The sequence below is a fragment of the Myotis lucifugus genome, unplaced genomic scaffold, assembly GCF_000147115.1.
Source record: "Myotis lucifugus unplaced genomic scaffold, Myoluc2.0 scaffold_60, whole genome shotgun sequence".
NCBI classification, from domain to species: Eukaryota; Metazoa; Chordata; class Mammalia; order Chiroptera; family Vespertilionidae; genus Myotis; species Myotis lucifugus.
The window spans coordinates 3,290,890-3,308,150 of record NW_005871108.1 but is presented as its reverse complement, the minus strand read 5'-3'; the positions used below and the strand labels follow the sequence as shown (position 1 = coordinate 3,308,150).

At 51.4% G+C, this 17,261-nt stretch overlaps 1 protein-coding gene across 1 annotated transcript in view; it reads right to left on the bottom strand.

Annotated features, from left to right (window-relative positions):
- Positions 1-8,143: 8,143 nt before the first annotated feature.
- Positions 8,144-17,261, bottom strand: part of BPIFB4 (BPI fold containing family B member 4) — a 21,093-nt gene continuing 11,975 nt past the window's right edge. The window contains exons 10-14 of the mRNA XM_006089568.3: positions 15,915-15,982; positions 14,127-14,169; positions 12,365-12,428; positions 9,751-9,827; positions 8,144-8,167 (exon numbers count right to left, since the gene is read on the bottom strand). Of these exons, the coding sequence (XP_006089630.1) occupies positions 8,144-8,167; positions 9,751-9,827; positions 12,365-12,428; positions 14,127-14,169; positions 15,915-15,982 (276 nt within the window). The remainder of the gene's footprint in view (positions 8,168-9,750; positions 9,828-12,364; positions 12,429-14,126; positions 14,170-15,914; positions 15,983-17,261) is intronic.

The window sequence follows — 17,261 nt, the reverse complement described above, 5'->3', positions numbered from 1 at the left end:
CCTGAGGAACAAATGTTGTGGTGGATGTTTCCTGAACGCCTCCCACTGCGGAGCCCTTGGCAGCTGGAGGCTTCCCTGGGGTCGTTTGTTGCTGCACTAAGGGCAACAAGTGCTGTGGGCCCCGCAGAGACTTTGGGGCGAATGCCCAAGTTTGCTCCACTCCCTTCTGCTCTCCCTTCTTTGTCCCCCCATCTGGCTCCCTGTGGCTCTCCTCCCGGCCCACAGGGACCTTCAGATGGTTCTGGCAAAAGGAGGTTGAAAAAAGGAATGCTGTCACCAGGCCAGACGGCCCTGTGAGCCACCACAGTCAGAGTGTCCTCAGGCCATGGCCCACGTAGCATGAGGGAGGCCTGGAGCACCCTGAGCTCTGGGGTTGCTTTATGCAGGGTGTGGGGAGATCCTCCCACCGCAGGTTCCCCAGGCCCCAGCCCTGGCACCTCCAGGATGGGGTCTCTTGTCTGTCACACTGAGTCCTCTCTCCCCCCACCCCCACCCCCAGGCAGAGCCATAGAGCCAAGAGGTGGTGAAGGGGCCAGCTCCATGCATCCCAACCCCTATGGTACCCATGGGAAACTGAGGCCAGAGCAGCACCGGGGTTGGGGGTGGGGGGTCAGCAAGGAGACGGCAGGGCAGCTGTAGGCCAGGACAAAAACTTGAGGCTCTCTCATCCCTGAGGCTCTGGACATCACCCGCCTCTTGCCCTGAGCCAGAAGACCTGGGTTTGAATTTCACTCCGCCTCCTTCTAAGCTGTGTGGAGATGAGCCAGGTAGCTAACCTCTCTGAGCCTCTGTTTCCTCTCTGGAAAACAGGAACAATAGCAGCCACCTCCTAGGGTGGTTGTGAGGACCACATGTGTTACAGTCCCATTTCCACATGGGGAGACTGAGGCGCAGAGAGCTCAGTATCCTAGCAGGCAGAAGAACTGGGGTTTGAACCCAGGAGTTCTGACTCCCCAGCCACACCTTGAGCCAGATCACTCCTCTGAGTCTCAGTTTCCACACTTACAATGAAGGTAATGAAGGACGGCTCGAAAAATTAAATGAGATCCTGAAAGCCACATGCCCGCACAATGCCTGGCATAAAAAAATACTGCTTTAACAAGTACCTTCAGATCAAGTGTAAAAAACATGGATTAGCAGGGCCATGGCTCTACCGTGTGGTGAAGTGTGAGAACTGCACCTCCATCCCCTACCCTGGAGAGGGCTCCATCTTCTCAGTTTTGAGCGTATCCAAACCCAAGCTCGAGTGAAGGGACTATTTGGCGGGATAGGAGATCATTGATGAGTAAATCAAGATGACAGCCCCTCGATATGGAGTCATAAAGTTCTGCAGTGACTCTCCGGGTTTTAAACATCCTCACCCTAGTCCTGGCAGTGGTCCCATGTTGATCCTACAGATGGGAGGATCACTGGGTCCCTGCAACTGAAAGCAAAGAGAGCCAGAACATGCCGCTGTGAGAAACACCGGTAGTGGCCACGATTTTTCCAGAGGGCCCTCTGGCCTCTGGTCTGGTCCCCTCCGTTTCTCTAACACTCACCATTGAGGGAAAGGCCTGTAGAGACCGTGCATATTTTACAGATGGGAGAACAGAGGCCCAGAGAGGATGGGGCTGGGATAAGGTCACCCAGAGAGCTGGCAGCAGAACTGAGGTTTGAGACCAGGTCTCAGGATGCCCGAGCCAAGGTTCTTTTTTGCCATCTTCTCCGACTTTCACCATACTAGGTGTACCGGTTAATAATGCGGATTTTTTTCAATAGATGGAGTTACACCTATGTTGACATGTACCGGTTAATAATGCGGATTTTTTTCAATAGATGGAGTTACACCTATGTTGATATATATATATATATGCGATTTGATATGTGTGCTATTTTGTTGTATTGACAACAAGCTTCAAAACTTCATATGTCAAATTTTCTGAAGGTGTTAACATCATAGATATTTTTACACTTAAAAATGTCGAATTTCGTGCCAAAAAAAGAGCATTTGCAGGAAGTTTTAATTCATTACTTTATTTTGAAGAAAAGTGCTGCTGAAAGTTATCGTATACTTCGGGAAGCTTGTGGTGAACATGCTCCATCTCAAGATACGTGTGAACGCTGGTTTAAACGCTTTAAAAGTGATGATTTCGATGTGAAAGACAAAAAACGTCCAGGTCAACCGAAAAAGTTTGAAGACCAACAATTACAAGCATTATTGGATGAAGATGCGTGTCAAACTCAAAAACAACTTGCAGAAAGATTAAACGTTGCTCAGCAAACAATTTCTGATAGTTTACAAGCAATGGGGAAGATTTTAAAGGAAGGAAAATGGGTGCCAAATCAACTGAACGAAAGACAAATGGAAAACCAAAAAGTCATCAGTAAAATGTTGCTTCAATGGCACGAAAGAAAGTCTTTTTTGCATCAAATGTGACTGGCAATGAAAAGTGGATTTATTTTGAGAATCCCAAACACACAAAATCATGGGTTGATCCAGGTCAACCATCAACATCGACTGCAAGGCCAAATCGCTTCGGAAAGAAGACAATGCTCTGTGTTTGGTGGGGCCAGGAAGGTGTGGTGTATTATGAGCTTCTAAAACCAGCTGAAACCGTTAATATTGATCATTACTGATAACAAATAATCAATTTGAACCACTTTGATCATGAAATGACCAGAATGTGCCAGAAGACACAGCAAAGTAATTTTGCTTCATGATGACGCACCATCACACATTTCAAAACCAGTTAAAGACACGTTAAAAGACCTTGCCTGGGAAGTATTAATGCACCCGCTGTATTCACCAGACCTTGCTCCTTCAGATTACCACTTGTTCCGATCGATGGCACACGCACTTTCTGAGCAGCACTTCAAAACATACGAAGAAGTGGAAAATTGGGTCTCTGAACGGTTTGCCTCAAAACAAGAAAAGTTCTATTGGGACGGTATCCACAAATTACCTGAAAGATGGGGGAAATGTGTAGCTAGCGATGGACATTACTTTGAATAAAGCACTTTTGATGCTTCTCTTGAAATTATTGTTTTCTTTGATTACAAAATCCTCATTTTTAACCAGTATGCAGATTGACCCTTTACCGGTTAAAAATGCGGATCGCCTGGAATCCCACTGTAGCAGTGATCACTATGGAGTGGGCTCTCGCAGGAACCCCATGGGCACACTGGTCACTGTGGAGCTGGCTGTCCAGGAACTCAGCCTTAGGGCTCAGTATTGATCAAAGCACGGATTCTACATCGGGGTCTCTCCTGGCTCCGGGACTTTATTCCTGCTTCCAGGACCCTTGAGAACTGACTATTTAACACTGAAGAGGGGGTGGGATCGGGAGACACTGGGGGTGCGTATGAGAAGGGAAAAAACTTACTTTTAATCAGCCAATTAACGAAAGGAAATGTTTGTCCTGGGAAAAATCAGAAAGAGGTGAGGACAATAGTTGGCAAACGGGGCAACCCTGCTCTGGGACCCAGGAGCCCGGCTTCTCCCCTGGTCTCCACCATCCCTTTCTGTGTGGCTTAAGCAAACCACTCAGCTTCTGTGAACTTCGGTGTCTTTGTTTATAAAACGTGTATGTTTGCTGGCCCGGCCTCTCCCTCGTGTGGCACCAGGACATGGCCCTGGGATACTTTGCGAATAGCACATCCCTCGGCATGTGTAGTCCTGGGCACCTGCATTTCACATGCTGCCGTGGGGGCTCTGTGTCCCCCGGGCTCTGCATTGGAAGAACTCTGATGTGGCCTCAGAAGATGTGGTCCTGACCCTGCCCTACTGTCCAGGCCTGTGGCCCTGGGCTAGTCCCTTTGCCTCCCTTGGCCTCAGTTTCCCCATTTCTGAAACAGAAAAGGTTATCCTTAACGATCTGCAAGGGGGTGAGGGGCTTTTAGGGTGACTGTGTCCTTGAGTCACAGACACTGGCTCTCCTCCAGAATCGTGTGCAAAATGGAAAGTTCGCTACTTTGAGAGCCTGTGTCCAGGCAGAGAGCCCCATATGTGGCAGGAAGAAGGCAGCAGCTGGGAGCTCGGGGTGACCCTGGTGCCTGAGCTCAGACCTCAGGGATTGGGGGTGGGGAGTGTCAGGGGTCCAGGCCTCTGACTGGGTGGGCACCCTCTTCACACAGGGAGGTGCTGGGAGGATGAAGCAGCAGTGAAGGCCTATCTCAGTGGTCTCCTCTCGTCCTCCAAGGCCTTGGCTCCAGCCCTTCCCACTGTGGTCTGCCTTGTCCCCCTCGGCATATCTGACACCAGCATCAGGTTCATCTCCTCCTCGAGAACCTTTCATAGCTCCCCACTGCCTGCAGGAGAAAGTCTAAAGCCTTCAGCCAGTCTTCAAGACCCCCATGTCCTGCGGCTCAACTGTTGTAACCAGACCAGTCCTTTCTCTTCCCCCAAGCCCTTTGGGCTTTCTGCCTTCTGTGCCTCTACTCACTGTGGTAAGTGAAAGAGGGCAGGTTCTAAAGTCAAACTCAGCCACTTCCTCCACTTAATTGCTGTGTGAACTTGGCAAGTCACTTAACCTCTCTGAGCCTCACCTCCTCATCTGTGAAGTGAGGATAATGTCCTTTAACCCCCAGAATGGTTGCGGGATTTCACAAGATAATGGGTGACACTTGCTAGGCATTTAGCACATGGTGTCTGCTTCCTGTCCATCTTCCTTCCTCTGTCAAACCTGATGTGCAGTCGTGGGTTTCAGCTCCGAAGGTCACTTCTCCCCCTCATGCTTCCCCAACCAAAAGACCTGCCCAATAACGCCAGGAGGCACAAGGGCCTGCGGGAGGGGGGGGGGGGGCGAGGTCCAGCCTTCTCCAAGATTCCCAACTGGCTTTGAGAAGACTATGGTCAGAAGCGCGGGGATGAACAGAGCAGAAAAGGACTTGGGAAGTTCACACTCAAAGAAGAGGCTCCCTCGGGCTGGGGTGGCCCTGTGACAGGGGATGAAGGCACCCTTGGGGCAGGAATACTCCTGCAGTTGGAGCACATGGAGTGTGGGAGCCACAGGCTGGGGAGTGGGGCCCATCATGGGATTGGTTCACTGCTTTTCAGATGACATCATCATTCTGTGATCAAACCTCCCAGGAGACCCCCCAAACGGGTGTCCCACCAAATGGGCCACTGGGATAGAGAGACCCACCAAATGGGCCGCTGGGCCAATATGCAGAAAAGTGTGTGCGGGGTCTCTCTCTTTCTCTCTCTCTCTCTCTCTCTCTCTCTCTCTCTCCCCCCCCGCAGCTTTCCTCCCATCTGTCAACTGTTTGTTACCCCCTTCCCCATAAGACCACCCCCCCTCCCATGGCTAGAACAGTACTCTTTATAGTAGTCAACCTGCAACTGAGAGTTTAGATGTGGGCTGAAGGCTGGGTGGTGAAGCTAGGCGGTGTGAAAGTCAGAGGCGGCAGCCACGCACAGGACTCCATGACATTTTGACAAGACGGGTGAAGTAGCCATTTTGATGAAGCTGGAAGGGCCTTTGACTAAATGAGCATAACAGAGGTGACATTGCGTGACTTTCAGAACCAGATCATCACAGGCCCCGAAGCGGCTTCCATTGTGCACCCTTGGGTGCTAACGTTTTGACGCCAGCACGTGGACAGGCCACATGTAGGTGTTCTGGCTGACATCACCAGCCACCACCACCACCCACCAGCACATGAGTGAGGAGGCCTCCAAACGGGTCTGCCTGACAGCAAGTCCCCCAGCTGTCCTTCCCAGTGAGGCCCCAGGCATCGTGGAGCAGAGGAAAGCTGTCTTGACCCCCAGAATCTGGGAGGAAATGAAAATTGTGGTTTATGCCACTCAATTTTGAGATTAAGATTTGTTCCTCAGGATTGGTAGCAGAAACATCAACTCAGTGAGGTTCTGGGGGCTTCTAGAGTGTTTTTATGTCAGCTACAACTGAAGTGGGACAGTCATGGAGTTCCATGAGACGTCCCATTGCATGTCCTGCCGTGAAATCTGCTGCCACCTGTGCTTCCAGGACCCCCTCACTCACCCTCCGACCCGGGAGCCCTGCAATTCTGAGGGGCATCCTTGGTTTATCAGTGAAACTTCAGTATCATCCACCCCTGGTGGAGATGCTTAGTAGAGGCTCTTCTCCCTATTAAACCTAAAGCAACCATTCATTTTTGTCACTGTGGCCTGAGGATGCAGTGATGGTCCAAGGCCAGAACAAGCAGCACAAGCCCCATCAGGCCTCAGGCCTGCCTTAGTACCTGTCACTCTCCCAGAAGTCCAGGCATCCTAGACCATCCGTGGACATTTGGACCCTCAACCCCATGCTACTCTGCCCGAGTTCTAATGAACCCAACCCTGTCTTTTCCTCCTTCTCAATTCTTCCAAGTCCTTCCATTTTCTCACTTTGAAAGAATACCCTAGATGTCCTTTGACTTTTAAGAAATCATAGCCAATGGAAAATGAAATGAAGTATTTGTAATCCAAAAATTTCCCCAAGAGTTAAAAAAAAATTCTTCCAAAAATTGAATAGCAGGAAAAAAATTAAATGTGTTGAAGGATGTGGGTGTGTTTCAGCGGCTGAGGAAGGAGTGTGAGGAACCCCTCCCCCAGCAGAGGACTGGGAGGTAGATGGGGCTGGCCAAGGGGGTGGGGCAGACCCTGCAGGGCTTGGTGGGCAGTGGTGAGGGTCTGGATCTTGCTGTGGGTGCCATGAAAAAACCATGGGAGGGCTTGAAACAGGGAAGGCGGGTGATTGAATGTGCAGTTAAAAATCCCAACCCTCTGGCCGCTGAGTGGAGAATGGATAGTAGGGGCAGGAGGGAAAAAGGAGAGACCAGTGAGGAGGCTGGAGAGGGGGTCCAGGGAGAGGTGATGGGAGCAGAAACAAATGAAGTTAGAAACAGAAGCAAATGGCGTATTCCTGACGATTTGCAGAAGGTGGTTCTAACATAGTAGGGATAGCGCAGCCATGACCCTGCTCGCCTGGGAATCAAGTTCTGGGCTCTCTCCCCAGACACTGCCCTTTAAGGTGGGCCTTCCTCCCCACTCGGCTTCTCAGGCAGGCTGAACAGGAACTCCCACCTACTTCTCTCTGAGCCGGTGTGGGTGTTACCAAGGAGACCGGGAGAGACAGAGACCCTGACTGCGGGAGGAGAAGGGTGATTGAGTGTAAGGCCCCCAGAGGGAATGATGATGTGTTTCCTCCTCAGAAAGGTTTTCCCTGACCGCCCAGTGGTGCCCCCTCTCCCCCCTCCATCCCTGTTTATCCCCTTTATAGTCCTCAAGACAATCTCAAAATAGCCCCTTTGTTTACTTATTTACTTATTATTTTCTTAGACTTGTTGTTTAAGGTCTGTCTTATGGACTAAAATCTAAGCTTCATGAGGGCAGACTTGATAGGCACTCATGGATGGATGGATGGATAGATGAATGAATGAATGAATGAATGAATATGCAGCCTGGAATCCAATATTGAACCAGACAGCCCAATAGTTTAGCTCTCTGATATTGAAAGGGAAAAAACATGGATGGGGGAAAGGACATCTTTTTAAAAATCACTGAGAGGAGGGTCTGCAAAATAGGGGACCATCCTGGTACCTGCCTCATGGTGCTTTCATGGGGTTAAATGATATCAAGTGCCAAAGCCTCAGTGCCGGGCTCAGCAGGCAGTGAGCCCTCAACAAGCAGCTCTCAGGAGGACGGGGCAGACGGCTGTCTTTTTTGTCCCTTTTACCTCCCCCCCTGGGACCTGGGAGGCACCCACCCACCCTCTGGACCAGCTCCCTCCTCTGTCTAGTTGTGGCTACAACTGCCAGGAGCCCCAGCACAGCCGTGAGGGAAAGCACCTGACCCTGAGAGAGGGTCCTTCATGGAGACGCACCCCAAGTGCAGGGGAAGTGGAAGCTTTTATTGAAAGGTTCACGTGCTCAGCATGGAGTCCGACACGGAGTCCCAAAGGCCTCCGCCCTGGAGGCGACCTTTCGCCCCTGCGGGGGCGGGGCTGACCGCGGACCAACTGTTGGCCAGGAGGGGCGATGGCTGGGTCCTTTCTCCGGTGGAGGCAGGTGGGGAGAGGGTTGGCAGGCCGGGGAGGGACCTGTTGTGGGGGTTGAAGGGACTCGCCCCGGGGACTGTCAGGCCGAGCCTTTCCAGGGCTGGTTCTGCCTCCTCTGGGGCCGCAGCGTGTCTGCCTCCTGTCACTCAGGCGCTCAGCACCAGAAGGTCCTTCAAGGGCAGAATAGAGAAAGAACCTTGTTAGCGGGTGGACGGCTTCTGGCTGCAGCCTCGGCAGGTAAGTCACCTACCTTTGGATCAGGCAAGTCACATTCGGGAAGCAGTAGCTCGACAGCGAGGACACTGGGGTCCAAGAGGCCTGAGGATCACCCTGGCCATGTCATTAGCTTGCAGGGGACCTCGGGCAAAACACTTCCCTTCCCTGCTCCTCATCTCCTTTTCCCCAAAATAAGAGAAGCAGGTCTGAGCCCCTCTCCATACTCTTTCAAAATCCAGTTCTCATCATTAAAAACAGCTACAGCAAAATAAATAATAAAAATAATAGATTTAACCCGCAGAATGAAATTAATGCCCATAAGTCACACTGGTACAAATAATTGAATAAATAAATAAATGGTGGGGAAGGGACGGCTCTTCCTTACAGCAGAACTCCAACTAAAAGAATTCTAGAAATAGAAAACCACCATTAGGCAGACAGCACGGTAGTAACAGTTGCTGGCAAGAACCATTCACGAACGCCAAAATTAGCGGGAGAAGGTGTGATGGAAAATAGAATATTTGCATGGTCTCAAAGGATCTCCCCATGGGATAGTTAGTAGTAAATTGAAAAATAGGAACTTAGTGGAGAAACCTGACAGGAACCACCTTAATCACGTGATCAAAGTCAGCGTCTCTAGGAAGAAGCTGCCTGATATGGCACATGGATGAGGGCACAGCATCGCTTTGGTGGCATTCTTTCCAGAAATACATAACTTCAATCTAATCGTGAGAACACATCAGTCAAATCCAAATTGAGTGACGTCTTCCAAAACAGGCCAGACCGGTCAGAAATGTCAAGGTCATACACAAAACACACGGAAAATTAAGGAACTGTCCCAGGTTGGAGGATACTAAGGAGGGGTGACAACCAAATGCAAAATGGGATCCGGAACCGGTGCTCTACCGCCCCCTGGTCAAAGCCATGTTTCAAAGTAAAACTCTAGGAAGATTGGAATAAAAATCAGGAAATGTTCTAAGTGGTCATTTCTGGGTTGCATATATATCTAGGAGGATAAACATGTTTTTGTTTAATCTTTTCTGCATTTCCCAAATTTCAGATACTGAGCACATGTGGTTTTTAGTTTTTAGATGGAAACAAAGCCCCTACATTTGAATTTTAAAGCACTTGCCGTGATTATCACTAGCAATTACATCAGGAATATTTACCCAAAGAGTCATCTGCCCATTGGCTGGAGAGCTTTGTAAGGACCAGGGTTATAGGTTTTGTTTACTGCTGTATCCCCAGCCCCTTGCATGTTGTCTGGTACACAGCAGGTGCTCAATAAGAGTTTTTCCAATGAACCACATCACGCTTCCACTTTGGGCAAACCCCTTACTGTTCTGAGCCTCAGTATTCCCATCTGTAAGATGGGGGCAATGACATCTGTCAGGAGGACTAGATGGGTTTGTGCATGTGAAAAGTTTCATTTAAGGCTTCTTAACAGCTTTGTGTCTGATTCCCTCAACCTCATCCTTTGAAGGAAGAGGCTTCTACTGTCCTACCCTTCCCTTCCCTTCTCTTCCTCTCCCCTTACCTCCAAGACGTCGATGTCTGCATTGCTGAAGTCGATGTTAAGGATTTTGGGGAGAGGGACACCAGAGCCCAGCACAGCTGTGGGGGAAAAAGTCAGCAACAGTCAGTGTGGCCAAGAGGTGTCAGCCTGTGGATGTGTAGTCAGCCTGTGGTTCTACAGCGACAACAGCACAGGACTCACATCCCAGCGCTGCCTCTTACTAGCTCTGTGACCTTGGACAAGTTACTTAACTTCTCTGTGTTTGGCTCCCTTATTTGTAAAATGGGGTGATGATTGTACCCAAATGATCCGTTTGTTGTGAGGATTAAATGAAAAAAGCTTGTGTGCGTGTGTGTGCGTGTGCGTGCGCGTGTGCATGTGCGTGTGTGTTTAAGTGTAATTTGGTGCCTGGTGCCAATCACTATTGCTCCATAAATATTCACTAATTTCATTGTGTTGGCTTCCTTTTCTATTTGGAGTCCAGAGTTTCCAGTTCTTGCTTTTCTGTCCGCAGGCCTCCGTCCTTGCAGCTACTCCTACCCTGAGCCCACATCTCACACCGCTGACTGCGGAGCTCTGAGCCTCCCTGAGACACTGTCTGGATGCCACCTCCTCTCTAAGGCTTCCTCCGTCCCAGGCCAAGCACTCGGCTCCTGCTGGAGCTCCTGAACGACTCCGTACGGAAGCGGCTCCTGCTGGAGCTCCTGAACGACTCCGTACGGAAGCCACGAAATATAAATTCCGTTTCCACGTCTCTGCTGGTGTGAGTCTCTGGCAGACAAGGACTGTGTCCCCAGCATCACCCAGCCCAGGGCCAGGCACAGGGAGGGAATGATGCCTGCTGGATGCAGGCGTGGAAGGACGCACGTGTGGCCCCACCAAGGACCGCGTGGGCTGTGCTGTTTGCTTTTAGGTGGTCAGAGCCTAAGTAGACCTGCTGATTAATGTTCCAAAACAAGAGAAAGTGATATCGAATGAAGAGAGGAAACGAGGAAGGGAGGCAGGAGGGGCAGTGGGGGAAGCTGGGTTAACTGAGGTTAAACACTCTAACCCCCCCAGGACTTCTCAGAGAGCGGAGGACATTGTGAATGTGCCTCAGAGGATTAGATTCCGTATTTTCCAGACTTACTTGTCCGTGGAACCCTTTTCTCAGAGTATCTTTTGGGACTAGTTTTCCATGGAACCTACTCTGGGAATCCTGGATCTAATCCAACCTCTCACTTTCGAGAATGGTGCATTGCATTCTAGGGAGAGCGAGGGACTTGCTGCCTCCTGGGGGCCCAGCCAGGATGAGCGTCTCCATCTCCTTCTCCCTGGTCCGCCCAGCCCAGCCCAGCCCAGCCCAGCCCAGCCCAGCTCCCGCCTCATCCTCTCCTGCTGGGAACGTGCATGGGCTTTGTGACCGGCACCATCCTGTGATGCAGACTCAGCCCCCTCGTGTGACAGTTCCCAGAATAAGGGTGGAGAGCTCCCAAAGGAACCCCGGCTGGTACAGCTGATGCCAGCCCCTCCTCCCCTCTTCCCTGAAGCAGAAGTGGGGAGCGAGAGGGGCTGGGGCTGAGCAGCACGAGGCTTGGGCACAGGTTTCCCATCCTAAGGGGGTTACTCCGTTGAAGGAGCATCATTGGCCCCAGCCTCCAGGGGCCCCACAGTGCAAGTAGCCCAGAGAGGCAGGACCATGTGCTGTCTATTTCATTCAGGAAGCTGGGCAAGAACACCCTCCAGCCGATCATGTGGCTGCTTAGGAGACAGACTGTGTGGTAGGAGGTTGTGGATATCGGTAAGAGCAACTTTAGCTTTATCTCTAAAGACTGAACACTTTATAATAACAGGGAATGCATGTAGTCCCTGTGTAGGTAAAAATAAATACATGATTCAAAACCAGTCAGGAAGAAAACAGTGTGAGTATACTTAACGGTACTGAACCATACACCTAACAATAGAAGGTAAATTTTATGTTATATGTATTTTACCACAATTAGCAATCCTATACAATAAAAGTGTAATATGCTAAGTGTCTGACTGATCGGTGGACTGTTCTGTCAACCGCTTGACCAGTTGCTATGATGCACACTGACCATCAGGGGGCAGACGCTCTGACCGGTAGGTTAGCTTGCTGCTGGGGTCTGGCCGATTGGGACTGGGAGAGATGCCCGAATTGGCCATGATCAGCCCTGATTACCGGCCAGGCCAAGGGACCCCACCCATGCATGAATTCGTGCACCGGGCCTCTAGTAAGCATATAAAAATAAATCAGGAAATATGTTGGACTGTATTGGGGGAAAATAGAAGAAGAGTTTAGGAGGAAATATACCCAAACGTTGATATTAATTGCCCCGGGAGGTGACATTTTTTAAAAACTGATCTGGACTTTCAGAATTTGATATAAATAATCAGAAAAACAACAACAATCCACCAAATAAGAAAAAAAAATACAGCAGAAGCAGCAAATAAGGGAGTTGTTGGAACCTTGTGGCAATACTTGCATTCACAGGCTTAAATAAATAAGCTTAGAACGAAGTTCTCAGAATTGCTATTGAGGTAGACTGGCTGTGCATCAAACATGCCCAACAGACCAGTAGGCACCTGGTCCCCAGGCCATGTGCCCCCGGGAGGCACAGGCACCTGCTCTCACCGTTCATCGCGGGCAAAAACGCCAGGTCGAAAATCTTCCCCACCAGCATCTCCATGAGGCCAACCTGCAGGGAAAGAGTGAGAACTCAGCCCCGGCAACGGTGCACTGGGATCCCGAGGGCTCCTTCAGGCCCTGCCCTGTGGCCCACGAGGAAGTGCTGAGCTGCTCTGGGGCAATCTGGGAGGTGGCAGTCACACGTGCTGTGACTCCAGAACCACTGAGCTAGGCAGCTCCGAGGGGCCTCTGTAGGATGGGGAGGCCCCGGCCTCAGGCAGCGGAGCTCTGGTCCAGGGCTACCGGGGAGACTGAGACTGAGAGAGGACCAGCTCTTCCCCAAGCGGCACAGAGCGTGGGGTCTACGGTGACTGTTCGAAAACCACGATAGTGTCACTGAAGGCCCTTGGGTTCCCGTCCCAGCGCAGCCTCCATGGGCCTCTGAGGGGGTTCGCTCACCTCTCTGACCCTCAGTTTCCTCATCCGAAAAGGGGGCCAGCAAACCCTGCTTAGAAGGGTGCTCTGAGGAGTGCGGGCAGGTCATGTGAAATGCCTGCACTTGGGCCTTTTCATCTATGGTCGCTCTTAGCTTCTCTGAGCCTTGGTTTCCACACCTGAAAGTGGAGTGGCTAATCCTTCCCGCGTCGGGCGGGCAGCTTCGTTCCTAAAAGTAGAGCCCCGGCCTGGCATGGGGCCCTGAGGTTCCACAGCGACAAGAGCACGGGACTGGCATCCCAGCGCTGCCTCTTACTAGCGCTGTGACCGTGGACAGTCACTTACCTTCTCTGTGATTGGCTCCCTTATTTGGAAAATGGGCTAATGATTGTACCCCAATGATCAGTTTGTGGTGGGGGTTACATGAAAAAAGCTTATTTGTTTGTTTTAAGTGTCATTTGGTGCCTGGTGCCAATCACTGTTGCTCCGTAAATATTCACTGACTTCATTGTTAGCTTCTTTTTTTCTCTTTAGAGCCCAGAGATTCCAGCTCTAGCCCCAGCTGCCAGAAACCAGGTGTGAGGCCTGCCTCTCCTTCTCTGAGCACCAGCCTCTCCATCTAGAAAATGAAGCTGGCCGTCCCAACTCCAGGGGTTATAGACGTTTGGGCTTTAAAAAGCTCAAAAAACGGCAACACACTGGGTATTTCACTATTTCTGCGCATGTGGAAACCACCCAAGCTGGTCCCAGGAAGCAGGTATCTGTTTCATTGTCAATTTATGAAAATAAAAAAGAGGGGCGTTTCTGAAGCTTTAACGAGGGTGGGGACCCAGAATGAACAGAGCGGAAACAGGACCAAACCCTAGAAAAGGAGGGTCTCGGATTAGAAACACAGAATTCCAGAAAGCGGGGGGTGAAGGAAGGTTAGAAATAAATCCAAACCTGTTTGTTTTACAGACGAGGAATCTGAGGCTCAGAGAGGGGTGGTATGGCCAAGGCCATAAGGGAGTCCATGGCCAGGCAGAGCCCCTGCTCCAGGAGAAAGGGGTCCCATGGGACGTGTCTGCCTCCCTCCCCACGCGCCACTCGGGAGTGAAGGGATTTGGGCCAAGCAGCCTCCCTGGGGGCAGGCAGTCAGAATGGGCAGCACCATAGGCAGAGCTGGAGCTGTGAATCTGTGCTCTGCCCCTCCCTGGCTCGTGGGCCTCGGTTTCCCCATCTGTGAAATAAACGCTTTGGAGTTCAGACCCCCCCGCCCAGTCCCCAGCCAGCCAGTCTCACGGGAATGCCATTCCCAGAAGATCGCACGCCGGGGCCTGAGCTTGGTACTTACATCAAAATTGCCCACATTTGAGGTTCTGAGGTTCAGGCTGGTCCTGCAGACAAAGTAGACAGCCCATCAGAGGTAGTGGTGGCCTGAATCGCGGGGGGCTGCATGGCACTAAACTATCAGAAGCCCCCCGACCCCAGAGCCCACAGGAGGGCCCCTCTTGGCCTGGGGGCAGTGAATAAGAACGGTGGTGGTCTCCAAGTATTGAGCGTGAACCATGTTCTAGACACAATGCCAAGGGGTTATATACCACATACACAGGCTCAGAGTGCAGCACCACCTGTGAGCTGTGTGTCTTTGGCCAAAGTACTTAACTTCTCTATGCCTCAGTTTCCTCCTCTGCAAAGTGGGTGGATGCAAGGCCTAAATTCCAGTAAAGTCCTTAGAATGGTGCCTGTCACATAGCAAGTGCCATGTATACATGCGTGATCATCACTATCTTGTTTGATCCTTTCAGCAACCCTGTGTGTGTGGGGGGGGAGGGATGCGGGGGGTGGGCGCTGAGGCTCCAGGGTAACTTGCAAAGGCTACTCAGGAGGGAGAGCCCAGGACTCGCACCCTGAGCCTGTGCTCCTGGCAGCTGTGCTATTCTGAGCAGGGAGGCCTGAGGCCTGGGGCTCAAGGTTTCTCTGCACTAGGAGGGTCTCAGTCTCTGCACCTGAATCCCACCTGCAAACTGACAATTTCACCTGAGAGAGGCTGGACCAGACCCACCCCTGGGGCAGAGTCATTGGAGCGTCCAGCAGGAGAGAAACAAATATTTTATTCCTTCCCGACTTCCCCTCCCATCTCCCCACAGCACCCTAGCTCTTGCCTGCCCCTCCAAGGTTGCCTGTGCTGCCTGCACTGCTGGACACCCCAGCTCTTCACACAACCCTTCTCGTCCAGGCCTCGGGTCGAACATTACCTCCTCACAAACCCCTGGGCAGCTCTGATTGGCATCTGATTATGAGTAACCCCAACTGTGGGGCTTGAAAAATATTTGTTGTAAGAAGAAAAACGTATGAACTGGGCACGTGCTGACGTTTGTATATTTCACCTCATTTATCACGAAGTGGGAATAATCATAATATTTACATAGGCTGAGGCCAAGAAGTAAGTGACTTGAGACACATTTGGGGCCCCGCTCAATGCTTGGCACATAGAAAACACCCAATAGATAATAGCTGTTACGATGATCATGGCGAGTCCTGTGAGGTGGGGACAATTATCTCCATGTTCAGGTAAGAAGACTGGGTGCAGAGAGGGGAGGTCAGGTGGCCTGGGTCACACAGGCTGTCAGTGGTCACAGTGGGACTGGGGACCATGCTGCTTGGCTGCAAAGCCCGTGCTTGTAACATTCAATGCAGCTCCAGGCCAGACAGACCACGGTCGGCTCACAGCCCTTCTCTGTGCTCACTGTGTGGCCCTGAGTAGATACATCCTCCTCTCTGAGCCCTAGTCTTCTCCTCTTTAAAATAACAGCCCTGACTCCGAGGGACCGTTGGGAAGCTAAGCAGATAGGTGCCGGGTGCAGAGCCCGCACGGCATCACCACCGGCATGGTGATTAGGATTGATGTTGTTGTTATTGGCAGTAGGTTCCTTCTACTAAGCTTACGGCTTCACCCTCCCTGCCTGGCTCATGCCAGTGGCTTTGCCATCACAGCCCGGTTTTACCTTTGCAGCCTCCTGTAGCCAGCACTGAAGGCCATGCTAGGGGACCACTAAGCCCTCCCCGGCGTCCCTCCGTGAGCTGGCACCAGACACGGCATCTCTGATGGGCAGGAGCCCGAGGCCGCAAACCCCCTTACTTGTCCAGCTTGGCGTCGATCAGGAGCTTATTGTCCTCCACGGAAAACGAGGCCAACAGTTCCGTGTCCTGGAGGAGAGGGAAGGAGAGTGAGGCGTCACTGCCATCGTCTATTGGCCACTGCCTGCTGAGGGCTCCTGGGTGCCAGGCCCTGGCTAGGTGTCCCAGTAACACTGAGCATAGAAACAGGCTGTTCCCTGAGGTTTTGGTCAAACCTCCCTTTAGAAGCTGACACCACCAGTAACCTCACCATATAATGGATTTTCGCCCACGGGAGGGGAGGGGCTGGGAATAATAAATTGCCCTCCTTAATTATTGTCCACTAGTAAGTCACAGCAAGGGCTGAGTGCACACCTCTCAGAAAGACAACTGTCACAGGGAGCCAGCGATTGGCATGGGTGCTTACAAGCTTCTCCCAGCTGTCTCAGAGCGGGTGGGGTGGCCTGCAGCCTAGGAAACCTGCTTCAGATGAGCCATTGCAGATGGGATTGGGCATTATTGCTGTCAGTCAAAATTGCCCTGCCCCCCCCCTCACCCCTATGAGAGGGCATGAAAGGTCCAGAGGGCATGAAGTCTTGTTGTAAAAACTCCCTGACCCCCTCCCACCCCCCCCACCCCCGCACAATAAAATAAAATAAGTTGGTCTTATGAAAAAAATGAAGCTCCTAACAAATTCAGCTGACATTATTAGTAATAACAATAATGATGATCATTGGGATGATGGAGAAGAGGCTCTGGGTATATATGGGAAGGGACCTACTGGGCATGCACATCAGTCCATCCTTCGTGAGGAAATGGCTTTTGAGCTGAGCCTGGAGGGTAGGTACGATTTGACCAGATGATAAAGAGGGCATGAGAGTGGTCTAGGCAGTGGGAAGGGCATGTGCAAAACCCTGGGGCAGGAAGAGTTTGGCATTAGAAGGGCAGACAGGAGGCCGAGATTAAGGAGATGACAGGACTCCAGGAGGCTGGAGTGGGATGGAGCCAGGCCAGGCAGGGGTAATGGGCTGGAGAGGACTCAGGGACCAGGGCAGTGGGGAGTCATGCAGCGCTCCGAGCTGGATCAAACAAACATTTGGGCTGTTGATGGGGAAATCTCCACACAATAGGGACTAGTCAACAAGCGCTAAGTCAGGGGCAGCCAACTCCACTCACTGGGTGAGAATTAGCCTTTTGAATCTCTCATCTGACAATGAGAGGCCTCTCCCTGACCCTGGGGCTTAGCATGCTCCCACCTCCCAGACTAGGAGTGGCTCATTTGGTCTTGACCCTGGGCAGAGAAACTGGGAAGACAGAGCAGATAAGACAGAACCCAAATGTCTGAGTCCAAAGAACTTTGGGGCTGATT